This window comes from Oncorhynchus nerka, linkage group LG1 (assembly GCF_034236695.1).
Source record: "Oncorhynchus nerka isolate Pitt River linkage group LG1, Oner_Uvic_2.0, whole genome shotgun sequence".
NCBI lineage: Eukaryota > Metazoa > Chordata > Actinopteri > Salmoniformes > Salmonidae > Oncorhynchus > Oncorhynchus nerka.
In genome coordinates this window covers 4,116,133-4,144,108 of record NC_088396.1, presented here as the reverse complement: position 1 = coordinate 4,144,108, position 27,976 = coordinate 4,116,133, and the positions used below count along the sequence as shown (strand labels likewise).

General features: G+C 42.9%; 1 protein-coding gene across 2 annotated transcripts in view; it reads right to left on the bottom strand.

Moving 5' to 3' along the window:
- fgf14 (fibroblast growth factor 14) overlaps positions 1-27,976 on the bottom strand; it is a 301,770-nt gene that overhangs the window by 61,834 nt on the left and 211,960 nt on the right. For both annotated transcript variants that reach the window (XM_029650224.2, XM_029650921.2), the window contains exon 2: positions 6,306-6,416. In XM_029650224.2, the coding sequence (XP_029506084.1) occupies positions 6,306-6,416 (111 nt within the window). The remainder of the gene's footprint in view (positions 1-6,305; positions 6,417-27,976) is intronic.

Genomic DNA, 27,976 nt, shown 5'->3' with positions numbered 1-27,976 from the left:
AGCCGTGCTCTCTCAGCGCTCAGGTACGCCACCAAAGCTACGCCCCTGTGCCTTCTTCTCACGGAAGCTCAGCCCGGTGGAGCAAAACTATGAGGTGGGGGACCGGGAGCTGTTGGCGGTCGTCAAGGCTTTGAAGGCATGGAGACATTGGATCGAGGGGGCTAAACACCCGTTTCTCATCTGGACTGACCACCACAATCTGGAGTACATCCGGGCGGCGAGGAGACTGAACTCTCACCAGGCAAGGTGGGCCATGTTTTTCAAACATTTTGTTTTCACCCTTTCATACAGACTAGGTTCTCAGAACGCTAAGGCAGATGAACTGTCCCGGCTGTATGACACAGAGGAGTGGCCTATGGATCCCACCCCCATACTTCCGGCCTCCTGCCTGATGGCGCAGGTAGCGTGGAAGCTGGTCTTGGACATTGAGCAGGCGCTATGTGCAGAGCCCACTCCCCTCCAGTGTCCCGCTGGGCGTCTGTACGTTCCGTCTGCTGTCCGTGACCGGCTGATCTATTGGGCCCACACGTCACCCTCCTCTGGTCATTCAGGCATCGGTCGGAAGGTGCGCTGTCTGAGTGGGAAGCACTGGTGGCCCACTTTGGCTAAGGACGTGAGGGTTTATGTTTCGTCCTGCTCGGTGTGTGCCCAGTGTAAAGCTCCTAGGCAGCTACCCAGAGGTAAGATACACCCCTTACCCGTTCCACAAGGCCGTGGTCGCACCTATCGGTAGATTTCCTTACTGATCTCCCTCCCTCACAGAGTAACACCACGATCCTGGTCGTTGTGGACCATTTCTATAAGTCCTGCCGTCTCCTCCCTTGCCCGGTCTCCCTACGGCCTTACAGACTGCGGAGGCCTAGTTTACACACGTCTTCCTCTACTACGGGGTGCCTGAGGACATAGTGTCTGATCGGGGTCCCCAGTTCACTTCGAGGGTCTGGAGGGCGTTCATGGAACGTCTGGGGGTCTCGATCTGTCATACCTCGGGTTTTCACCCCGAGAGTAATTGGCAGGTGGAGAGAGTTAACCAGGATGTGGGTAGGTTTCTGAGGTCTTATCGCCAGGACCGGCCAGGGGAGTGGGCGGCATTCGTGCCCTGGGCAGGGATGGCCCAGAACTCGCTCCCCCACTACTCTACTAACCTCTCCCCCTTCCAGTGCGTACTGGGGTATCAGCCGGTTCTGGCTCCTTAGCATCAGAGTCAGACCGAGGCTCCTGCGGTGGACGACTGGTTCCGGCGAGCGGATGAGACATGGGGCGCCGCTCATGTTCACCTTCAGCACACCATGCTGCGCCAGAAAGCAGGCGCAGACCGTCACCGCAGTGAGGCCCCGGTGTTTGCACCGGGGGACTGGGTCTGGCTTTTGAGCTGAAACCTGCCCCTCCGCCTGCCCTGCCTGGAAGCTGGGTCCGCGGTTTGTGGGGCCATTTAAAGTCCTGAGGAGACTGAACGAGGTGAGTTACAGGTTACAGCTTCCCCCCGATTACCGTATTAACCCCTCGTTCCATGTGTCTCTCCTCAGGCCGGTGGTGGCTGGTCCACTCCAGGAGTCTGAGGTGCGGGAGGTTCCTCCTCTTTTCATTTTCCATTTGTTTTGTCTTGTTTTCCTACACACCTGGTTTTCATTTCCCTCATTAATTGTTGTTTATTTAACCCTCTGTTCCCCCCCATGTCTTTGTGTGGAATTGTTTGTTGTAAGTGCTTGTGCAAATGTTGACTGGTGCGTGTCGGGTTTTGTACCCATGTTGATATTTTCTTGATGCCGTTGGTTTTGCAATTAAACTGCTCCGGCTATTACCTAGTTCGGCTCTCCTGCGTCTGACTTCCCTGCCACCAGTTACGCACCCCTTACATTTACTTACATTAAAAAAATAGCCTCCAACACTCTACCCAACTAATTGGATGCAGTCTATCACAGTGCCATCCGTTTTGTCACCATAGCCCCATATACTACCCACCACTGCGACCTGTACGCTCTCGTTGGCTGGCCCTCGCTTCATACTCGTCGCCAAACCCACTGGCTCCAGGTCATCTACAAGTCTCTGCTAAGTAAAGTCCCGTCTTATCTAAGCTCACTGGTCACCATAGCAGCACCAACCCATAGCACGCACTCCAGCAGGTATATCTCACTAGTCACCCACAAAGCCAATTCTTCCTTTGGCAGCCTTTTCCTTCCAGTTCTCTGCTGCCAATAACTGGAACGGACTGCAAGAATCACTGAAGCTGGAGACTCATATCTCCCTCACTAGCTTTAAGCACCAACTGTCAGAGCAGCTCACAGCTGTACATAGCCCATCTGCAAATAGCCCATCCAACTACCCCATCCCCATACTGTATTTATTTATTCATCTTGCTCCTTTGCACCCCAGTATCTCTACTTGTACATTCATCTTCTGCACATCAATCACTCCAGTGTCTAATTGGTATATTGTAATTACTTCGCCACCATGGCCTATTTATTGCCTTACTTCCCTTATCTTACCTCATTTGCACACACTATTTTATATTGTATTATTGACTGTATGTTTGTTTATCCCATGTGTAACTCTGTGTTGTTGTTTGTGTCGCACTACTTTGCTTTATCTTGGCCAGGTCGCAGTTGTAAACTTGTTCTCAACTAGCCTACCTGGTTAAATAAAGGTGAAATATATTTTTTTAATTAAAAATAGATAAACAATGATTTCAAATAGTATTTTCAATATAGAATTAAATTACACACAGACTACCCCTTGCTGATCAGGAAACTCTTGGATATGTTGTGGTGGACTGTCATTACAATTGCTTTACAGAAACCTGGTTAAAATTAAGTTTGTAGTGTGGCTAGCCACTGCATGGCTCTGAATGCACTGTCAGCATGCAGTCAATGCTATTAACTACTTTTGGAGCTAACTAGTGGTCTCAAATCCTATCCTGATGTCGACAGCAGATGAACGTTATATTCATAATTTAGCTAACTTAGCTAATTAACACGCATTTAGCTAATTAACATAACTTTCCTCAGCCATCACCTGCCTTTTTCCTGACACTGACAGTGGGTTGAATGACTTAAATGTAAATGTTGAATGCTGTAACAACACAAAATAAAACAATTCCCAAGAGCACCATGATGGTGGTGAATTCCCATTACTGCTTATCATTTATTAACCATCATTTAAGCACATTAATTACTTTACTTTAATAATATATTTCAGCTGTGTATAACTTATATTTTTTATGACTTCATTATTTTCATTCCTTAAGTCATCATCTCATCTCTGCTCAGGTAGTAGCAACCAGCCACCCAGACAACCATCTCACTTTATCGCTGTGCTCCCCATTGAATGAGTCATCCTAATTAACTAGGCTAGTAGTAGCTAGCTGGCTGCCAAAATCATTTTACTACTTCTTCAAAGTAGACTGCTTATTACCAACTACTTCAACCATCAATCAGGTAGAGCTACCTCACTGTCTCTTTCCCTTACGTTGTTGTGTTGTGTCATTCCTCTCTCATGTGGTCTCATATGGTCTGTGTGTGTATCCGCCTCTCTCCATGGCCAGAAAGAACAGGCGCAATGAATTCTATCTAGAGAAAATAAGTAATTGAGCTCACAAAAAAAATAAATACATGGAATTCAAATAACTGAACCCCCCCCAAAATAAATACTTTTTGCTTAATCGCTCAGCACTAAGAGCTAGCTAACCAGCTAGCAAACAATGAAACTAAAGTATAATTTTGCAACATTGATGGACCTGGGAAGTAGCACTGGAAAAACTGGAGCCACCATAGGAGCATGGCTGATTTAATAGGTCCTTTTTGGCCGTAGAACACACTTTGGCCTTGTTAGGTAATGGCCATTTTGTTTGTACTGATTGAGAAATAACAGGGCTAGTCTTGGCGGCGACACTAAGCAGTCGCATCCCAAATGGCACCCTATTCCCAACATAGTACACTAGTTTTGTTTAGAGCCATATAGGTTGTACCAATGTATAGGGAATAGGGTGCCATTTGGGATACAGCAAGCGTGTGTATGGCTGATTTAGATGCACAGTAATAAGCTCTCCTGACCATTTGAGGTAATTGGTATTGGTGTGGATGTACAGTAGGTAGAGCAGAGTGAGGGATGTGAGACGTACAGTGCCTTCTGAAATTATTCAGACCCCTAGACTTTTTCCACATTTTGTTATGTTACAGGCTAATTCTGAAAAATATTCAATTGTTTTATTCCCCTCATCAATCTACACACAAACTGAAATATCACATTTACATAAGTATTCAGACCCTTTACTCAGTACTATGAAGAGTCTTGGCGGTTCCAAACTTCTTCCATTTAAGAAATGATGGAGGCCACTGTGTTCTTGGCGACCTTCAATGCTGCAGAAATGTTTTGGTACCCTTCCTCAGATCTGTGCCTCAACACAATCCTGTCTCTGAGCTCTAATTACTATTCCTTCGACCTAATGGTTTGGTTTTTGCTCTGACATGCACTGTCAACTGTGGGACCTTATATAGACAGGTATGTGCCTTTCCAAATCATGTCCAATCAATTGAATTTACCACAGGTAGACTCCAATAAAATTGTTAAAACATCTTAAGGATGATCAATGGAAATAGGGTCCCCCTGAACTCAATTTTGAGTCTCATAGCAAAGGGTCTGAATGCTTAAGTAAGTAAGGTATTTCTGTTGTTTTTTATACATTTGCAAACACTTCTAAAAACCTGTTTTCACTTCATCATTATGGGGTATTGTGTGTAGATTGCTGAGGATTTAAAAAAATATATAATCCATTTAGAGTAAAGCTGTAACGTAACAAAATGTGAAAAAAGTCAAGGTGTCTGAATACTTTCCGAAGGCACTGTATGTATGGACATTGGGTTTTTAGAGGCATTGAGCAAATATGGAATAGGGATTTTGGCTGATACTGTGTTGTGCAAATGTTGTTACTGTGTTAACAACATGTCACTACATTGCTGAAAGTTGAAAGAGGTCAAACTGAACGTTCTACTCAATGAATTATCAATTGGTGCTGATGAAGTGAATTTTGGTGACTTGGAAAATCAATGACATTTCTAAAGGAGGCAAATACTTAGTAGGTAAATCTTTTGTCATCACTGTGATGTCATCATATTGACTAGATGTCGTAACGTAGCTAGCTACGTTGTGAAGGGAGAGCAATGGAGTTTTAGCTAACTGACATTAGCATTGCTAGGTATTTTTGACTAACTTTGCTAGTCAATGACAACATTGCCATCTATCTAGAGTAAATCTGATGACATGTTCATGATGACAAAGTTGTTTCTCCACAAATGATTTGCCTATTTTAGCAATGTCATCGTATTTCTAAGACAATGTAGTGTAATTTAGACAACATCGTCATTAACACCTGTTTAGAAAAGTTGGTCCTCAGTCCTCAGTGAACGTTCATAACAATGGCATGACTGTGAAACCCATGAATAGTTTATATTGTTTCTTAAATTAATGACATAAAATATGGATGGATTCTTTGGTCCAACTGACTATTGATCTTCCAATCATTGCTTTAGTAACATAACATATTCACGTATTTAATTATATTTCATACCATATTATTTATGAACTCTATCATGTGTGTATGTGTAGGTGCCCCTTGTATATCCATAAACAAGGTTCTGTAGGTCTACGGAAGTGACACGTGTCATCTCTGCTCCTAGTGACAGACACAGAGACAAAGCAGTGTCAAGCTAGAGTTAGCGCCACATACTGAAATCAAATTAACCAGCTAGCCTGGAGCACTAAGGAAGCTGTGCCAGCGAAGAGCTAAGAATACTCTCTTCTCTCGAGCTAGCCCACTGTTTCTTGGACCACTTTCCATCTCAGAGAGAAGAACCCATCTGCTTTCTATATAATACAGGTGAGGTTGGGAGACTAAATCAATGTGTTGACAAGCTCAGCATTTTGATTTTATAGATTGTCATCATGGACAGATAAAATTATAGATTTATCAACCTCAACCACGTGTAAACAATTGACCATTATTTATCTCAAATCATACATCATATATAAACAAAAAGATCTTAATTTGCCGATTATGAGACACCACAGTAGCTGTGGTATCTAGACTTGCATAATATCTAGACTTGCATACAACTTAGAATGGAGTATTGGCCATGCATACTAAACAGTTTCACACGAATGTATGCAATTTGACAACTTGTTGACCCTGTAGCAGTGGTTCCCAACCTTTTTCGGTTGCTGTACCACCAACTGATTTTTGCTCCGCCCGGAGTACCCCTGGTTGGGGATCAACTGCTGTAGCAGAATAGATAAAGAGACTGTATACTCACAGGAGTTACTGCTGTCATCCTTGGTCCCATCGAGAGAACCATCTGGGTTCATTTGCAAGTAGTATCCCTGCCTGCAATATAACCTGGTCACTATACCCTTGAGCTGGGGATCTGAAACACAGAGAGAGAGAGGGAAGCAGGGAGAAAAAGAGAGAGAGAGGTTAGCAACAGTATACAAGTAGTTAGACCAGCACAAGATAATTTATACTTTCAACCGAAGGAGAGAGAAGAGGACTCTACCACACAAATGCTGCACCAAAGAAACACTTCATATATACATAGACATAGAGCAAATATTCAAATCTCTATATGAACTGTCATATACTGTAAATGTAGAGAAGAGAGGTAAAGGATCACAGAGTAAAGAGCAACCAAACCATTCTTATGTGGAAATTGTTTGAATATATTGTTTCATAATCCACTGTTTGTGTCTGGTTTGAAAACCATTCCATGAAACAAAGTACCTAACTCTTTATGATCGTTTAATGACCATTGTGAATTTTCAGAGGCAAATCATGTAGCTAAAATGTACTGCATATAAGCCATGCCTTACGCAGAAATCGGCCCAATCAAATGTGATTAAATGAATATGATAGCAAACTCAACAGCACCCTCTTCAGTTATCTTCTCTGTGAGGGGAAATCATGGCTCATGTTGCACTGTAAATTCCTCAAAGGGTTGTCATGTGAATTGGGGGATAATATGGCCTATACTGTCTTAATAGAGCAGGGGGAGTACTCTGGTTTAAAGTCTATTTTATCATTCATAATTACAGATAAGAGTTCAAGCGGATGTTCAAGTCATTTTCAAATCAGAATCATTTAACTGAAACTATTGTCTTAGCTCCTGTAGTTAAACGTGGATGTTTGCGTGAGATGTTGGTATTGGAACAGGTAGTACGCTTTTAAGAGCTGCTTCCACCCACCACATTGGGAGGTCTTGCCGTGAACTCTTTATACATGCACATTTTCCACAGAAATGAACATGATGCACTCATCTATGTACAACACCTTAGCATGTGTGTGTGTGTGTGTGTGTGTGTGTGTGTGTGTGTGTGTGTGTGTGTGTGTGTGCTGCCTGTATGTGTGTTTCACCTGTATGTGTGGATGTGTGCCTCCTGTGTGTGTGGGTGTGTGTGTGTGGTCTACCCAAGGGCCTAATGCCTTCCACATTAGCCTTATCATAGAGACAGCTATCAGGCCAGATTTGATTCTCACTAAGCCCTGAGGAGATGAATAATCACATGAGCCCTCTGTGTGTGTGTGTGTGTGTGTGTGTGTGTGTGTGTGTGTGTGTGTGTGTGTGTGTGTGTGTGTGTGTGTGTGTGTAAAAACGTAGAATTGCCAAAGCATATTAGGTGCTTTTATCCAAAGTGACAACTTCGAGTCCACACATTTTTGTATGTGACCCCAGTGGGAATCGAACCCACAACTCTGGTATTGCTAGTGCCACACACAACCACTACAATAGTGTAAAATACAATACATGATTACAATACAGGTGGAAGGTGTATGATTACCATCCCAATGAGAGTACCATGACATAAATTCAGACCTATGTCAGGCTTTGATTCTCCATGCCAAAAGTTTTTTCCCCAGGTGCATGAACAATGAGGACATTTACTGCAAGGTTGATGAGAATCTATGCTCAAGACATGCTTGATGCAAACTAGTGCCTACTAAACATTTGTTTAATTTGATTACAGTTCACCTATGTTGTAATTATATCTGAAAAATACATTTATTTTTTGCTGTTTTTGACTCCTGCAGGATGGCGTAGCAGTTAAACGTGTGTTTGTCTGGTCCCATGTAAATAGTCGGTTTCATCATTTTTTTCATATATATTTTAATCTCACTTTCCCCCTACGATCTAAATGTACTTTAGTGCAACCCACCACACCCAATGTGGTACGGATCTGCTATTTTTATACATTATAACAGGAACCTCCATCAGAGGCTAACCAGCTAACTAGATAGTAGTCACTGTTAGCCACGGCTAGCGGTCTTCACCTTTAGCTTGGACACCAGCCGGCTTTAGCTCGGTCAATACCTGCCAGTCTGCACAGCGCGATATCAACCCAGAGCATGTCGGACTGCTTTTCTCCACCACATCACCGGATTCCTGCCACTCTGTGCCATTACACCGGATCATTTCAGCTAGCTAGCTGAAACCGAGTGGATACCGCTGGCTAATTGCCTCTGTCCCGAAGCAAGCACCAGTTAGCATTGAGCTATCCTCGAGCTAGGCCCATCTCCCGGCTAGCCGAAGAGGTATACCCACTAATCCGTGGAATACAATATCTCTTTTGCCAATTGGCCTGGACCCTTTATTGCCGACACGGAGCCCAGCTGATCCATCACGATTGGTCTGCCGACGTAATCGTCCGATATAGTTTGATTCTCTGTTCCCAACGCACTACACAACCAGTTCTTTTAGCCTTTAGCCGTACCTTTATCCTACTCCTCCACTGTTCCTCTGGTGATGTAGAGGTTAACCCAGGCCCTGTAGCCCCCAGTACAACACCCATTCCCCAGGCACTATCATTTGTTGACTTCTGTAACCGTAAAAGCCTTGGTTTCATCCAAATCATCCCTAAATGTGTTTTATTCACTGCTTTAGCACACTCCACCAGCCTTTACGTCCTCTTGTCTGAATTCTGGCTTAGGAAGGCCACCAAAAATGAAGAAATTTCCATCCCCAACTACAATATTTTCCATCAAGATAGAACTGCCAAAGGGGGCGTGTTTTAATCTACTGCAGAGATAGCCTGCAGAGTTCTGTCATACTATCCAGGTCTGTGCCCAAACAGTTCGAGCTTCAACTTCTAAAAATCCACCTTTCCAGAAACAAGTCTCTCATTGTTGCCGCATGTTATAGACCCCCTCAGCCCCCAGCTGTGCCCTGGGCACCATATGTGAAGTGATTGCCCCCCATCCATATTCAGAGTTCATACTGTTAGGTGACCTAAATTGGGACAGACTTAACACCACGACCGTCCTAAAATCTAAGCTAGATGCCCTCAATCTCACACAAATTATTAAGGAACCTACCAGGTACAACCCTAAATCCGTAACCATGGACACTCTCATAGATATCATCCTGACCAACTTGCCCTCTAAATATACCTCTGCTGTCTTCAACCAGGATCTCAGCGATCACTGCCACATTGCCTGCGTCCGTAATGGGACCGCAGTCATGCGACCACCCCTCATTACTGTCAAACGCTCCCTAAAACACTTCAGCGAGCAGGCCTTTCTAATCGACCTGGCCCGGGTCTCCTGGAAGGATATTGACCTCATCCTGTCAGCAGAGGATGCCTGGTTGTTCTTTAAAAGTGCCTTCCTCACCATCTTCAATAAGCATGTCCCATTCAAAAAATGTGGAACTAAGAACAGATATAGCCCTTGGTTCAATCCAGACTTGATTTCCCTTGACCATCACAAAACATTCTATGGCATAATGCATTAGCATTGAATAGCCCCCGCGATATGCAACTTTTCAGGGAAGTCAGGAACCAATATACGCAGCACGCGCTCCAGCAGGTATATTTCACTGGTCATCCCCAAAGCCAACACCTCCTTTGGCCTCCTTTCCTTCCAGTTCTTTGCTGCCAATGACTGGAACGAATTGCAAAAATCACTGAAGCTGGAGACATATCTCCCTCACTAACTTTAAGTATCAGCATTCAGAGCAGCTGACCGATCACTGTACCTGTACACAGTCCATCTGTAAATAGCCCCCCCAACTACCTCATCCCCATATTGTTATTTTTGCTCTTTTGCACCCCAGTAACCCATGACTTGCACATCATCATCTGCATATCTATCACTCCAGTGTTAATGCTAGATTGTAATTATTTCACCACTATGGCCTATTTATTGCCTTACTACATCTGCACACACTGTACATAGATTTTTCTATTGTGTTATTGACTGTACGTTTGTTTATCCCATGTGTAACTCTGTGTTGTTGTTTTTGTCGCACTGCTTTGCTTTATCTTGGCCAGGTCAGTTTTTCTTAACTGGCCTACCTGGTTAAATAAAGTTGAAGAAAAAACAACATGTAATCCATGAACGTTTGAACATCTTGATAAACAATCTGGCCTTAATGGCCGTGTTCTCTTAACCTCTCTACCCAGTACAGTCAGTACTGTACTGTTCCTCCTGGTTCTTCTGGTTTGCCCAGTACAGCCAGTAGAGGACTGGTCACCCCTCAGAGCCTGGTTCCTCTCTACCCAGTACAGTCAGTAGAGGACTGGTCACCCCTAAGAGCCTGGTTCCTCTCTACCCAGTACAGCCAGTAGAGGACTGGTCACCCCTCAGAGCCTGGTTCCTCTCTACCCAGTACAGCCAGTAGAGGACTGGTCATCCCTCAGAGCCTGCTTCCTCTCTACCCAGTACAGCCAGTAGAGGACTGGTCACCCCTCAGAGCCTGGTTCCTCTCTACCCAGTACAGTCAGTAGAGGACTGGTCACCCCTCAGAGCCTGGTTCCTCTCTACCCAGTACAGCCAGTAGAGGACTGGTCACCCCTCAGAGCCTGGTTCCTCTCTAGGTTTCTTCCTTGGTTCCTGCCTTTACAGGGAGTTTTTCCTCGCCACTGTGCTTCTACATCTGCATTGCTTGCACTTTGTTTTTTGGGGTGCTGGGTCTCTGCATAAGCACTTTGCAGCATCAGCTGATGTAAAAAGGGCTTCATAAATACATTTGATTGATTGATTGATTGATTGATTGATTGATTGATTGATTGATCACACATGGGATAAAAATTACGGATATTTGATGTTACATTTTGATGGGTAGTGCAAGTGTTTTGCCTAATGTGAAAACAGTGCCATGTACTGTAATTTACAGTACTGTAGCATGTTACATTCAAAGGGCAATGCTATTGGATTAACTGGTTGTAAAAACAGATATCATGTTGTGGCTTGGTGATTCAAATAATGTTCGCAAGATATTTCACCGTTTTTGGATCAATGGTTGTGTGGTGAAAAATGTCTCCAAACAAAATGAATGCACAATAAAAGGTTTTGAATATAATATTTGGGCGTTACAAGTTTTACCAGTTTGGAGTTTTGAAAATTCACCACGTACTTGTGAAAATAGCACCAAAGCAATTGACAAAAACTCCTGACATCGCCCTCTCTCTCTGACTGAAGAGTATGGGACACTAACGCTGAGGCAGCATAGAGACCACAGGATTGTCAGATGTCATGAATTGATATCTACATTTATGAAGAATTCATAGACCAGCACAAGTAAAGGACATAGTGATGCTTGCTTAGTTAGTACCACTTCCTCCCAATTTGGCCCATACCTGGCGTGGACTTTGGACCTCTGCTTTGCTAGCACACGTGACCTCATGAAGGGTCTTAACAGTCAGCGCCGCCACGCAAAAAGGTAGCTATTTGCTGGGGACACTTCAGGCTGATGTGGGGACACTTCAGGCTGATGTGGGGACACTTCAGGCTGACGAGTAAGTTTCACACATCCCCATGGGCCACACACACACACACACACACACACACACACACACACACACACACACACACACACACACACACTTTCACATGGATTTTTTATGAGAGCACAATCTCCTTGAGTGAGAACAAGCAGGCAGACACATTAAGATGGCCTCCTCCAATCAATTAAAGACTTTGATCAGCAGCGTTTAAAACAATCTCAGAGAGTGAGATTGATTCCTCAGACAGTTCAGCAGAGGCCGATTTGTAATAATTAAAATGGAGACAGAGCTGAGAGCTCGCACACAGTGTGCAGAGGCGTGTGTGTGTGTGTGTGTGTGTGTGCACAACTGTGTGAGCATGTGTGTGTCTGTGTGCGTCCTGGGGCAGCAGGTAGACTAGTGGTTAAGAGCATTGGGCCAGAACCCAAATGGTCGCCTCGAGGAAGGCACTTAACTGTAAGTCACTCTGGATAACAGTGTCTGCTAAATGTGACCCGTTTCAGGAAACTAGGCGTATGTCGCGGGTCACTACTTCACAGGAGAGCCCTTTGAACGTAATATTTTTTTGCCAGAAATGCCTTCTGAAATATGTGAACTTTCCTGTGCCTTAATATCAAACTTGAATGCCATCTGTAAATATGAATACAATTGTTAAATTACGAGCCTAGTTGGTTTAGCCACAGAAAAAGGTGGCAACCTTCCCGCTAGTCATGATTGGCTGAGATAATGAGTTCGGATTGGTCTGCCATATAGCACGCTTCTGTCTATTTGAGCTGGTTAATATGTGTAGGTAATCCTGTCTAACGTGGCTTTTGAAAAAATATATTGTTTAGTAGAACTGCTCTTCACTTTCTGGGGGACCGAGTTTTGAAATCAGTGGAATCAGAGTATGATAGATAAGGAGATGGAGAAAACACCTGTCTCCGGATTACATCCTCAAACTAAGGGCAACCATGGCATCTGTGACAGGGAGAAGCGTCCAACAATGATGTATAATATATAAGATAGTCTAGCTAGGTGTATTTTCAGATATTACACATTTCTAATTCATTTTCAATTCAAGCGAAAGTGCACTGTTAGCTAGCTAGCTAACATTAGCTGTCTGGCTTGCTAGCTAACGTTACGTGTATGATCGTATTATCCGTATCTCAGAGCCATTTGTTTAGCTAGTTATAGCATAATGTTAGCTAGCTAACATTGAACCTGGTTGGTTAGTTACCTGCAGATTCATGCAGGGTAGTAATGTCATGAGTTGGGATTATGGTCCATTGTTTAGCTAGCTAGCTAGCTACATGTCTTAACAAAAGACTCCACTATGCAAGTAACCATTTTGGGTGAGTTCCTAAATTTAGTCTGGCAATCTACTCCCATTTTAGTGCACACTCATCTGAGTGTGCCAGAGCACAGAATAACTGATGAATTTATGAACACTCAACTCCATTGAATAAGGCCGGTGTCAGTAAACGTCGGCAAAAAAACGTAATTAAATTGTAGCCAACAGCACAGTTACAGTCACCAACTATCTGGTTAACATGAAAACTGCCTAACCAGCTCTGCTAGGGCGAGTAAACTGGTCAGAGTGGGGTGTTCTCTCATTTGTGTCTGGAAATAGCTAGCAAGCTAGCCAATGTTAGCCAGTTAGCTTGGGTGCTTGACTGCCGTTGTGAGGTCAGAATGCTCAGATCAACCCTTCTCATTGGCCAGAGCGTTTAATGTGCTCTGAATATACGAAAGGACAATCTGACAGCACAGTTGCAGTCACCAATGCTGAGGATAACATAAAAACAGCCTAACAAGCTATGCTAGGGCGAGTAATGTTCAGTGAGCTGTTCTCTCATTTGTGTCTGGAAGTAGCTGGCAAGTTAGCCAGTTTGCTTGGGTGCTTGACTGCTGTTTCTAGTACAGAACGCGTGGATCAACCCTTAAAGAGATGGGTGGGGCTAAAGCTTAAGAGGATGTGAACGATGCTGAATGGGTGTAGACAAAACATTCAAAGGCAATTTTCTCAAAAGTGAGGTTTACAAGTTGATCAACTTTCAAAGCAGAATTACACAAATGCAGTGTATGATATACCATTTTGTAGCTCTGTGTCTCTGCATTTATCCAATCCAATGTAAAAACACAATTTCTAATTTTGCTACATAAGACTGAATCAAGGTGATCGGTCACAAATGACTAAAATGTTAGAGTTCTACATTTAAAGTCCTTGATTTTGTCTGTGTTTGCGTTTAGTGTAAGGAGCAAGGATATACAGTGCCTTCAGAAAGTACTAAGACCCCTTGACTTTTTCCACATTTTGCTACTTTACAGCCTCATTCTAAAATTGATTAAATATATGTTTTCCTAATGAATCTACACACAATATCCCATAATGATAAAGTGAAAACTGGTTTTTAGAAATATTTGCAAATGTATAAACTGTATAAAAGACAACAGAAATACCTTTTTTACTAATTTATTAAAAATAAAAACCTGTAATACCTTATTTACACAACTATTCAGATCCTTTACTATGACACTCAAAATTGAGCTCAGGTGCATCCTGTTTCCATTAATCATCCTTGAGATGTTTCTACAATTTGATTGGAGTCCATCTGTTGATTGGACATGATTTGGAAAGGCACACACCTGTCTTCATAAGGTCCCACAGTTAACCATATCAGATAGTGTTCTGATTATTTTCTCTTTTTCTTGTGCTGTCTATTAATGGGATACTGTTTGAAAGTAGTGATTTAAAAGAGAAAATAAGACATGCACTTGGCACAATGCAAAGTTGCACGTCAGAACAAAAACCAAGCCAAGACTCGTTAGCCACTCAGTTAAACTGAGCAATCGGGGGCGAAGGGCCTTGGTCAGGGAGGTGAGCTCCAGAATTTCCCTGTGGAGGTGGGAGAACCTTCCAGAAGGACAACCATCTCTGCAGCACTCCACCAATCAGGCCTTTATGGTACAATTGCCAGACGGAAACCACTCCTCAGTAAAAGGCACATGACAGCACACTTGGAGTTTGCCAAAAGACACTAAATGACTCTCAGACCATGAGAAACAAGATTCTCTGGTCTGATGAAACCAAGATTGAACTCTTTGGCCTGACTACCAAGCGCCACGTCTGGAGGAAACCTGGCACCATCCCTACGGTGAAGCATGATGGTGGCAGCATCATGCTGTGGGGATGTTTTTCAGTGGCAGGTACTGGGAGATTAGTCAGGATCAAGGGAAAGATGAATGGAGCAAAGTACAGAGAGATCCTTGATGAAAACCTGTTCCAGAGTACTCAGGAACTCAGACTAGGGCAAAGGTTCACCTTCCAACAGGACAACAACCCTAAGCACACAGCCAAGACAACACAGGAGTTTGGGACAAGTCTCTGAATGTCCTTGAGTGAACCAGACCGAGTCCGGACTTGAACCCGAATGACCATCTCTGGAGAGACCTGAAAATAGCTGTGCAGCAACGCTCCCCATCCAACCTGAAAGAGCTTGAGAGGATCTGCAGAGAATAATGGAAGAAACTCCCCAAATACAGGTGCCAAGCTTGTAGCGTCATACCCAAGAAGACTCGAGGCTGTAATCGCTGCCAAAGGTGCTTTAATAAAGTACTGAGTAAAGGGTCTGAATAGTTATGTAAATGTCATATTACAGTTTTATATTTTTAATACATTTGAAAACATTTCTAAAAACCTGTTTTGGCTTTGTCATTATGGGGTATTGTGTGTAGATTTATGAGGGGATTTTTTTTTATTAATCAATTTTAGAATAAGGCTGTAACGTAACAAAATGTAGAGAAAGACAACTGGTCTGAATACTTTCCAAAGGCACTGTATCCTGTAGCCCGGGGACTCATTTCCCCACTATTTCCAAAGTGACACCAGTTTGATAAAAAAAAAACAGAGAAAACCAGCAAAACCATAGCTGAAATGCAAATCCAGCAGCTAACCAATGACATATTGGTTCCCTTACCCTGTCAGGAGTCTATGAACATGGTAAGACAGCAATCCAGGCTTTGTTTTTGTTTATCTGGCCACTTATATTTCTGTAATTTGTGATCCCTTTAAATGCCTTACTAAATATGGCAGAATTGGAGCACTTTAGTCCTTCTGTATGAGTGGAGCTGAAGAAATCTACTCCTATCTATTATGCAAGCCTTCGTAGGTCCTCAGACTGAATATTCAATACATTATTCACGATTGCCAATTGATGGCAGACATTCGCATACGCCGCTACATGTGTGGCCGTGAAATGTTAAGTTAACCCTTTATACTTCTGGGAATCGGCCTATATGGATAGGACTGCATTGAAATGTTTCTTACAGAAGAAATATGAAAAGCACAGACATAAGCATGGTAGCAATTGAAAGGGAACTGTTCAGAAATTATGGGGAAATTATTAAACCAAAGTTGAGGACACAACAGTCCAGCTGAGACAAAACTGAATCCAAACACTACACTGTTGATTTTATGTGCATTTTACATTTACTGTACTTTTTGCTGCATTTGTTGATAACGAAATCTGAAAATACTCTGGATACATTCAGCAAAATGATAATATTCCTGGAAAGGGTGGGGTGGGTGCTACAGGGTTTGAGTGAGAGGACTAAGTTGTGTCTCCAGGTGGCTACCCACCTCTCCAAAGTGACTCAAAGAAGAGTCTTCAACTATAAGGTGCTTGTTTTGAGCTCCCCTAGCTGTGCTGTAGAGGAACTAGAACACTTGTAGTTGACACTTGTAGTTGTTTGTTTGGAACACAACCCAGCATCCCCGCCATCACAACACTACTGTTTTTGTTTACGCAATTCAAAACCGGTCCATTATAAATCGTAATCTGGGTCAGATGGGCATCATTTGAAAGCTTGTTCTATTTCCAACATGACTAGCTAAGTTATAAATTACGATCTTACAGTTCTGGGCTTTTCACAGAGCAACAGACTGTAATTTTGGTGTGCATAGAAAGGAGTTAAGCATGCACTCAGGTGCGCGTTTCACAGTGAATTTAATTCACAATAGACAAACATAGGGTCATTCTGTTCAGAACAACCGAGGGTATGACACCATGTCATCTGGTAACTGTACATCAACTTCTTGTTGCGTGTGGTGCTCAAATTCAGAACGGCTGTCAGTCAAAACCCATACAGTGCTGTGAAACACAGGGCCTGCCATTTTAAACATGTTATGGTACTGCATTCCAATTTAGACACTTAACAGTGCCCAGATGTGTCATTTTCAACCCATATATAAGGCTACCAGGTAAGTTGACTGAGAACACATTTTCATTTACAGCAACAACCCAAGGAATAGTTACAGCAGAGAGGAATGAGCCAATTGGAAGCTGGGGATGATGGGATTTAGCCAAGACACAAGGGTTAACACCCCTACTCTTACAATAAGTGCCATGGGATCTTTGGTGACCACAGCAAGTAAGGACACCTGTTTAATGTCCCATCTGAAAGACAGCAATGGGATCTTTTTTTTAGATTAGAGGAAAGAGTGCCTCCTACTGGCCATCCAATACCACTTCTGGCAGCATCTGGTCTCCCATCCAGGAACAACCCTACTTAGCTTCAGTGGCAAGCCAACAGTGGGATGCAAGATGGTATGCTACATGTACAGAACAAGCAAAGCTGTGGGTGTTACTAGGGCACCACTATTGAGAATAAGGCGTATTCTCAGACATACGATACGTAAGGCTTTCAGTTGCTGAATAGAGAGGGGGTTGGATATACTGTACTGAGAAAATCACTGGGTGCTTTTTCAAAACAGCATCCTGTGCAGTTGAAGGTGTATTCCTCTTTCTCACTGCAAATGAAGTGCCAGGCAGGGTACCCTTCACACCTAACAGTTGATATAGCTGCAGTGGTTTTGCAGCTGTAGAGGCATCCCTCTTTCTGCATACACAACAATCACACATCAAATCATCCCTTTTGCTGAGTAGAAATGTTGGTTTATGCAATAGGGGTATCCCTCCCTTGCCCGCTCTTTCAAAACCTTCACACACATCTAAATGATTACAACCCTTTTTCTCTTCAGCTGATATTGCGTTTTTTTGTTTCGTATTTTTTTTTTTACAATCGGGTTACTCCTGGGATAGATGGAACAATCACTGTGTACTTGATGTTAGGGTATTTTCTTTCTCTCCTTTCTCTTCTTCTTTTCTCTCACTCTCTCTGTCAGGAAAGGTAACTGTCAAGACAGTGGAGACACATGCTCAGCTGCATGCACGCACACACACAGCAGTTGCACACCTCACAGCCAGCCCAACCCTGATAGACACACTTTGGATGTTTCTGGAATATTTTAGGGGCTTTTCCTGCCCGCATCGGAAAAGCCCTCTTCGCCTCTTTCTCCTCCATGTGGTCATGGAAGATTGCAGGAAGCAAATGAAAAGCTGGTCACATATCTGTTTGTGTTATCATGTTTAGCATGACAAATAGTTGAGATGATATCAACAGATCTGGGACCTGCAGGCCAATAAAAAAGCTGCATACAGTTTTACTGTTTATCTGAGGGCTTATGTCGACATTCATATTCTGATATGGACATTACTTAACACTATGGAATGATCTCAATTCCGTCTGAATTTCTTTTGAAAATCCATCATCAATTCAAGTGATATAAACGGTAGACTGTTTGTCATTCGTCCAGGGAATGAGCATGTATCCGTTGTTTCAATACAAAGATGAGTGTGCAGCCCTGTAGGGGCTTTACATTACAGTACAGGGTGTTCTGTGACTGTTTTGCATTCAGACATTTCCCACACAATCAAAATAACTAGTGCCTCCACTGTGGTTTTATATGACATTTGTGTGTGAAACCCTTCAGGAATAAATATGTTCCATTGCAAAAGGTAATCATGTTGATGACGAATATTCCTGGGGAAAAAACCTGCCAAAAATACAATGATAGCTAGCAGAGTGAATGTCAACCCGGTGGTCCTCTTTTGTTTTGCCTATTCACCCTCTGAATGGCACACATACACAATCCATGTCTCAATTCTCTCAAGACTTTGGATTTAACAACGGACTTCAATAAGGGGTCATAGCTTTCACCTGGATTCACCTGATCAGTCTATGTCATGGAAAGAGCAGGGTTCCTTAATGTTTTGTATACTCAGTGTATATACAGTATTTTGTAGAAAATGGGTTTGGATGCAAACGATGAAAACCCTTTGAACCATAGAACTAATCCAATCATCTACGGCGGCAGGTGGCATAGCAATTAAGGGCGTGGGGCCAGTAACTGAAAGGTTGCTGGTTTGAATCCTGAGCTGACTAGGTGAAGAATATGTTGATGTGCCCTTAAGCAAGGCACTTAACCCTTCTAAGTCACTCTTGATATGATGGAAATATAATGTATCATCCAGGAATCACTGGCATGACATTGAAATAGGTCATCACATTTTTTGATTGGATTTCCCATTGTGGCAATAAACAACCAATGTATTTGTACATTTGTCGACAACACAGACACAAATCATTTTAGTACACCTCTAAGGGAACTCAGTCAGATCACAAAGAAGTGCCATTTGAACATCTACACCTGGTCAAAGACCTTCAATCTCATTCATTTAGGGCGAAACTCTCTCACAGGACACATTCCAATAGTAGACTGTGGATAGAGTCCAATGTTTAATTGAATTGTAATCAGATACTATTTGAAATCACATCATTAGCTAGATCCAATCATGATTGAATCCCATAGAAGTGTCTTTTGAGTGTCGATTAGTTAGAGCCAATTTCATGTTTTCATAACAATCGGTAGTCAGCATTTTTGGACAACGATTATGGCCGATTACATTGCACGAGTCTCCATGAAGAGACTGCGTGGCAGGCTGACCACCTGTTACGCGAGTGCAGCAAGGAGCCAAGGTAAGTTGCTAGCTAGCATTAAACTTATCTCATAAAAAACAATCAAATCTTAACATAATCACTAGTTAACTACACACGGTTGATGATATTACTAGTTCAACTAGCTTGTCCTGCATTGCAAATAATCAATGCGGTGCCTGTTAATTTATCATCGAATCACAGCCTACTTCGCCAAAGGGGTGATGATTTAACAAGCGCATTCGTGAAAGAATCACTGGCGGTGCACCAATGTACCTAACCATCAAAATCAATGCCTTTCTTAAAATCAATACACAAGTATATCTTTTTAAACTACATATTTAATTAAAATAAATGCATGTTAGCAAGCAATATTAACTAGGGAAATTGTGTCACTTCTCTTGCGTTCTTTGCAAGCAGAGTCAGGGTATATGCAGCAGTTTGGGCCACCTGGCTCGTTGCGAACTGTGTGAAGACCATTTCTTCCTAACAAAGACCGTAATTAATTTGCCAGAATTTTACGTAATTATGACATAACATTGAAGGTTGTGCAATGTAACAGCAATATTTAGACTTATGGATGCCACCCGTTCAATAAAATACGGAACGGTTCCGGTTTTGTTTTCAAAATGATAGTTTCCGGATTTGACCATATAAATGATCTAAGGCTCGTATATATGTGTGTTTATTATATTATAATTAAGTCTATGATTTGATATTTGATAGATCAGTCTGACTAAGCGGTGGTAGGCAGCAGCAGGCTCGTAAGCATTCATTCAAACAGCAGCTCTTAGCAATGCTGGGATGCACAGCACTGTTTATGACTTCAAGCCTATCAACTCCCGAGATTAGGCTGGCAATACTAAAGTGCCTATAAGAACATCCAATAGTCAAAGGTATATGAAATACAAATGGTATAGAGAGAAATAGTCCTATAATTCCTATAATAACTACAACCTAAAACTTCTTAGCTGGGAATATTGAAGACTCATGTTAAAAGGAACCACCAGCTTTCATATGTTCTCATGTTCTGAGCAAGGAACTTAAACCTTACTTTTTTACATGACACATATTGCACTTTTACTTTCTTCTCCAACAATGTGTTTTTGCATAATGTAAACAAAATTGAACATGTTTCATTATTTATTTGAGACTAAATAGATTTGAATGTATGTATTATATTAAGTTAATAATCAAAGTGTTCATTCAGTATTGTTGTAAGTGTCATTATTACAAATATATATATATATATAATATATATATATATATATATATATATATAAAATCTGCTTTTTTTGGTCCTCCAATAATCGGTATCGGCGTTGAAAAATCATAATCGGTCGACCTCTAGTCTACACCTGGCCAAAGATCTTAGGGCAAAACTCTCTCATAGGACACATTCTAATAGTATACTGTAGATAGAGTCCATTGATTTATGGAATTGTAATCAGATCAAATCCCATCAAATACTTTAGCTCGGCTTGATTGAGCTTTTCTGGAGCAATGGAACCAATAGAGTATCAAAAGTGCAAACCCTGCCCACCTGGCACTCCAGGCAGGCTAAAGAGAAAGCTAAAAGTATTATTTTGAATTATTTTTAATAGTATTTCAACCGAGATCTGCTTGTTACAGATTCCCACAGGTATCGTCAATGTGACATGCATTCTATAATATATTATCAATCCATCTTAATGTTGTGAAGAAACATTTAAACGAGGCTACATATATCCCATTTTGTCAAGTTATTATCCAATGCAACAAATACATGTGTTAGCATGTGTGTGTGCTGTCCAATACTGCTCTGAATATGTATGGGGCACATTCAGCAGGTTCAAAAGAAAACAAGCTCAGTATTTCCATAGACTAAAAATAATGAATTTTCCCCTGAAAAACTCACAATCAGCAGTTAGTTGACATGCTCATACTGATCCTGTTGTCATGGCTTTGAATGATAGGTGAGTAGATGTATACATTGCATAACAAGTAGCAGTGGAAGACTGAAAGACCAGCATTGTATTTAAAAAAAAATCCTTTTAAGATTGAAGTATTTGAACTGTTTTATCCTTTTCACACGTGAGTTCCATATATCTCACGTTGATAGTTTTATGTCAGAATACACTCACTGTTCCAAAATGTGACCCGATTCAGGAAACTAGGTGTATGTCGCAAGTCACAACTTCACAGGAGAGCTGTTTGAACGTAAACATTTTTTTAATCAACTTGCGTTTTTTGGCAGAAATGCCTTCTCGAACATGTGAACTTTCATGTGCCCGTATGCCATCTGTAAATACGAATAAAATTGTTAAATTACGAGCCTAGTTGGTTTAGCCACAGAAAAAGAGAGCAACCTTCCCGCCTGCCATGATTGGCTGAGAGTGAGTGGGCTGGACATGCCGAGAGATTAATTTGGATTGGTCTACCATATAGCATGCGTCTGTCTTTTGGAGCTGGTCAGTATGTATAGATAATTGTGTAGAACGCAGGTTTTTTTTTTTATCATATAGTAAAACTGCATAAACCTAATGTCAAGTTAAAGTGTACTGTTAGCTAGCTAACATTAGCTGGCTAGCTCGCTAGCTAACGTTTTGTGTATGCTCTCCACTTTCTAGAGGACCGAGTTTTGAAATCAGTGAAATTCGGGTATGATAGCTAAGGAGATGGAAAACACACCAGTCTGGATTACATCATCAAAATAAGGCAACCATGTATGGCATCAGACAGGAGATGCATCCAACCGTGATGTATACTGGTAAAATGTTTAGATATTACATGTTTCTAATTTTGACAGAAAGTGGTTTAATTTCAAGTGTACTGTTAGCTAGCAACGTTAGCTGGCTGGGTTGCTAGCTAACGTTATGTGTATGATCTTATTCTTCGTATTCTTCAAATGTATCTCAGACACATTTGCTTGAATAGTTATAGCCATAGAACCTGGTTGGTTAGCTACCTGCAGATTCATGCAGGGTAGTAACGTCATAAATTGTGATTATGGTCCATTGTTTAGCTAGCTAGCTAGCTACATGTCTTAACAAAAGACTCCACTCTAATTTTGACAAAGTATTTTCATTTCAAGTTAAAGTGTACTGTTAGCAGGCTAGCTAACGTTAGCTGGCTGGCTCGCTAACTAACGTTACGTCATGCATTGGGATTCATTGTTTACCTAGCTAGCTCTCTAGTTACATTTCTTAACAAAAGACTCTTGTCTTATTGTGCCAGAGTGCATAATATCTGATACATATTTGAACGCTCAACACCCGTTGAATATGTCCGGTGTCAGAAAACGTTGTCGGCAACAAAGCGTAATTCAATTGCTGCCAGCAGAACAATTAGTTACCAGCACTCTGGATAACATGAAAAAAGCCTAACCAGCTCTGCTAGGGCAAGAAACGGTCAGAGTGGGGTGTTCTCTCATTATGTGTATGGAAGTAGCTAGCTAATGTTAGCCAGTTAGCTTGGGTGCTTGACTGTAGTTGTGAGGTCACAGCTTTCGGAACAACCCTACTTATTGGCCAGAGCGTCCAGTGTGCGCTCTGAACGCAAAACCACAGTGAGCTGTTCTCTCTCTCTTAGATGTATGGATGTAGCTGGCAAGTTAATACAGAACGCTCGGCAAGTTAATACAGAATGCTCGGCACAACCCTTAAAGAGATGGGTGGGGCTACGGCTTAAGAGGGTGTGAAGAATGCTGAATGGGTGTAGACAAAGAAGGGCTCTCCAACAGTTGTACCGAAACATTGAAAGACGGTTTTCTCAAAAGTGAGTTTACAAGTTGATCAACTTTCAAAGCAGAATTACTTTCCCATTGTCTCCTCAAATGCAGTGTATGATATACAATTTTTTAGCTCTGAGTCTCTACTTTTATCCAATGTAAAAAACAGAACTCCAAACATTGCTACATAAAACTGAATCCAGGTTGTGAGTCACACATGTGATTGTTACGCAACAGGACGGTTAATACGCGCTGCGCTGCCTGCTAATTATCTATAGACTATGCTTCAACTTGTCAATATCTAGTTATTTTCTAACAAGTCGTATTTTCTATTCCACCCGATGTTACAGGAAGGCCATAAAGATCATCAAGGACATCAACCACCCGAGCCACTGCCTGTTCACCCCGCTATCATCCAGAAGGCGAGGTCAGTACAGGTGCATCAAAGCTGGGACCGAGAGACTGAAAAACAGCTTCTATCTCAAGGCCATCAGACTGTTAAACAGCCACCACTAACATTGAGTGGCTGCTGCCAACACACTGATATTGACACTGACTCAACTCCAGCCACTTTAATAATGGGAATTGATGGGAAATGATGTAAATATATCACTAGCCACTTTAAACAATGCTACCTTATATAACCTTATATAATGTTACTTACCCTACATTATTCATCTCATATGAGGACGGCTCACCTCTCACAGTTCTGGGCGACTTTAACCTCCCCACGTCTACCTTTGACTCATTCCTCTCTGCCTCCTTCTTTCTACTCCTCTCCTCTTTTGACCTCACCCTCTCACCTTCCCCCCCTACTCACAAGGCAGGCAATACGCTCGACCTCATCTTTACTAGATGCTGTTCTTCCACTAACCTCATTGCAACTCCCCTCCAAGTCTCCGACCACTACCTTGTATCCTTTTCCCTCTCGCTCTCATCCAACACTTCCCACACTGCCCCTACTCGGATGGTATCGCGCCGTCCCAACCTTCGCTCTCTCTCCCCCGTTACTCTCTCCTCTTCCATCCTATCATCTCTTCCCTCTGCTCAAACCTTCTCCAACCTATCTCCTGATTCTGCCTCCTCAACCCTCCTCTCCTCCCTTTCTGCATCCTTTGACTCTCTATGTCCCCTATCCTCCAGGCCGGCTCGGTCCTCCCCTCCCGCTCCGTGGCTCGACGACTCATTGCGAGCTCACAGAACAGGGCTCCGGGCAGCCGAGCGGAAATGGAGGAAAACTCGCCTCCCTGCGGACCTGGCATCCTTTCACTCCCTCCTCTCTACATTTTCCTCTTCTGTCTCTGCTGCTAAAGCCACTTTCTACCACTCTAAATTCCAAGCATCTGCCTATAACCCTAGGAAGCTCTTTGCCACCTTCTCCTCCCTCCTGAATCCTCCTCCCCCTCCCCCTCCTCCCTCTCTGCAGATGACTTCGTCAACCATTTTGAAAAGAAGGTCGACGACATCCGATCCTCGTTTGCTAAGTCAAACGACACCGCTGGTTCTGCTCACACTGCCCTACCCTGTGCTCTGACCTCTTTCTCCCCTCTCTCTCCAGATGAAATCTCGCGTCTTGTGACGGCCGGCCGCCCAACAACCTGCCCGCTTGACCCTATCCCCTCCTCTCTTCTCCAGACCATTTCCGGAGACCTTCTCCCTTACCTCACCTCGCTCATCAACTCATCCCTGACCGCTGGCTACGTCCCTTCCGTCTTCAAGAGAGCGAGAGTTGCACCCCTTCTGAAAAAACCTACACTCGATCCCTCCGATGTCAACAACTACAGACCAGTATCCCTTCTTTCTTTTCTCTCCAAAACTCTTGAACGTGCCGTCCTTGGCCAGCTCTCCCGCTATCTCTCTCAGAATGACCTTCTTGATCCAAATCAGTCAGGTTTCAAGACTAGTCATTCAACTGAGACTGCTCTTCTCTGTATCACGGAGGCGCTCCGCACTGCTAAAGCTAACTCTCTCTCCTCTGCTCTCATCCTTCTAGACCTATCGGCTGCCTTCGATACTGTGAACCATCAGATCCTCCTCTCCACCCTCTCCGAGTTGGGCATCTCCGGCGCGGCCCACGCTTGGATTGCGTCCTACCTGACAGGTCGCTCCTACCAGGTGGCGTGGCGAGAATCTGTCTCCTCACCACGTGCTCTCACCACTGGTGTCCCCCAGGGCTCTGTTCTAGGCCCTCTCCTATTCTCGCTATACACCAAGTCACTTGGCTCTGTCATAACCTCACATGGTCTCTCCTATCATTGCTATGCAGACGACACACAATTAATCTTCTCCTTTCCCCCTTCTGATGACCAGGTGGCGAATCGCATCTCTGCATGTCTGGCAGACATATCAGTGTGGATGACGGATCACCACCTCAAGCTGAACCTCGACAAGACGGAGCTGCTCCTCCTCCCGGGGAAGGACTGCCCGTTCCATGATCTCGCCATCACGGTTGACAACTCCATTGTGTCCTCCTCCCAGAGCGCTAAGAACCTTGGCGTGATCCTGGACAACACCCTGTCGTTCTCAAATAACATCAAGGCGGTGGCCCGTTCCTGTAGGTTCATGCTCTACAACATCCGCAGAGTACGACCCTGCCTCACACAGGAAGCGGCGCAGGTCCTAATCCAGGCACTTGTCATCTCCCGTCTGGATTACTGCAACTCGCTGTTGGCTGGGCTCCCTGCCTGCACCATTAAACCCCTACAACTCATCCAGAACGCTGCAGCCCGTCTGGTGTTCAACCTTCCCAAGTTCTCTCACGTCACCCCGCTCCTCCGCTCTCTCCACTGGCTTCCAGTTGAAGCTCGCATCCGCTACAAGACCATGGTGCTTGCCTACGGAGCTGTGAGGGGAACGGCACCTCAGTACCTCCAGGCTCTGATCAGGCCCTACACCCAAACAAGGGCACTGCGTTCATCCACCTCTGGCCTGCTCGCCTCCCTACCACTGAGGAAGTACAGTTCCCGCTCAGCCCAGTCAAAACTGTTCGCTGCTCTGGCCCCCAATGGTGGAACAAACTCCCTCACGACGCCAGGACAGCGGAGTCAATCACCACCTTCCGGAGACACCTGAAACCCCACCTCTTTAAGGAATACCTAGGATAGGATAAAGTAATCCTTCTCATCCCCCCCCTTAAAAGATTTAGATGCACTATTGTAAAGTGGCTGTTCCACTGGATGTCATAAGGTGAATGCACCAATTTGTAAGTCTACATATAACGATATCTAGGCTTTATATGGACCGATTTAATCGAAATAAAGACCCAAATAGTGTTTATGGGACATCTAGGAGTGCCAACAAAGAAGATCGTGAAAGGTAATGAATGTTTTCTATTTTATTGTGCGGTTTGTGTAACGCCGAAATGCTAATTATTTTGTTTACGTCCCCTGTGGGTCTTTTGGGGTGTTACATGCTATCAGATAATAGCTTCTCATGCTTTCGCCGAAAAGCATTTTACAAATCTGACTTGTTGCCTGGATTCACAACGAGTGTAGCTTTAATTCGATACCCTGCATGTGTATTTTAATGAACTTTTGAGTTTTAACTAATACTATTAGCATTTAGCGTAGCGCATTTGCATTTCCAGAGCTCTAGTTGGGACGCAAGCGTCCCGGGTAGAAGCAACAGGTTAAACAATGCCACTTAAAATAATGTTTACATACCCTACATTACTCATCTCATACAGTCCCTTGCGAAAGTATTCGGCCCCCTTGAACTTTGCGACCTTTTGCCACATTTCAGGCTTCAAACATAAAGATATAAAACTGTATTTTTTTGTGAAGAATCAACAACAAGTGGGACACAATCATGAATTGGAACGACATTTATTGGATATTTCAAACTTTTTTAACAAATCAAAAACTGAAAGATTGTGCATATGTCTGCATATATGATGTGCGGGGGAAGGGTTCTCCTCGAAGAGGGAAGTATGTCCAGCTGATTAACCTGTTGCTTCTACTCGGGACGCTTGCGTCCCAACTAGAGCTCTGGAAATGCAAATGCGCTACGCTAAATGCTAATAGTATTAGTTAAAACTCAAAAGTTCATTAAAATACACATGCAGGGTATCGAATTAAAGCTACACTCGTTGTGAATCCAGGCAACAAGTCAGATTTTTAAAATGCTTTTCGGCGAAAGCATGAGAAGCTATTATCTGATAGCATGCAACACCCCAAAAGACCCACAGGGGACGTAAACAAAATAATTAGCATTTCGGCGTTACACAAACCGCACAATAAAATAGAAAACATTCATTACCTTTCACCATCTTCTTTGTTGGCACTCCTAGATGTCCCATAAACACTATTTGGGTCTTTATTTCGATTAAATCGGTCCATATAAAGCCTAGATATCGTTATATGTAGACTGTGTGATAAACGAAAAAAACATTGTTTCAAAACGTAACGTCATTTTTTAAAATTCAAAAAGTCGACGATAAACTTTCACAAAACACTTCGAAATACGTTTGTAATGCAACTTTAGGTATTAGTAAACGTTAATAAGCGATAAAATTCATCAGGAGGCGATGTAAAGATTATTAGCTGTCCGTCTGGAAAAATGTCCGGCTAGAAACTCAACGAAAATATCCGGTCCTAGACCGGATTAGATACGGTGTCCTGTATGTGTTTGACCAAGAAAAAACTCGAAGGGAAATGACAAGACTCTAGACACCCTGTGGAAGCT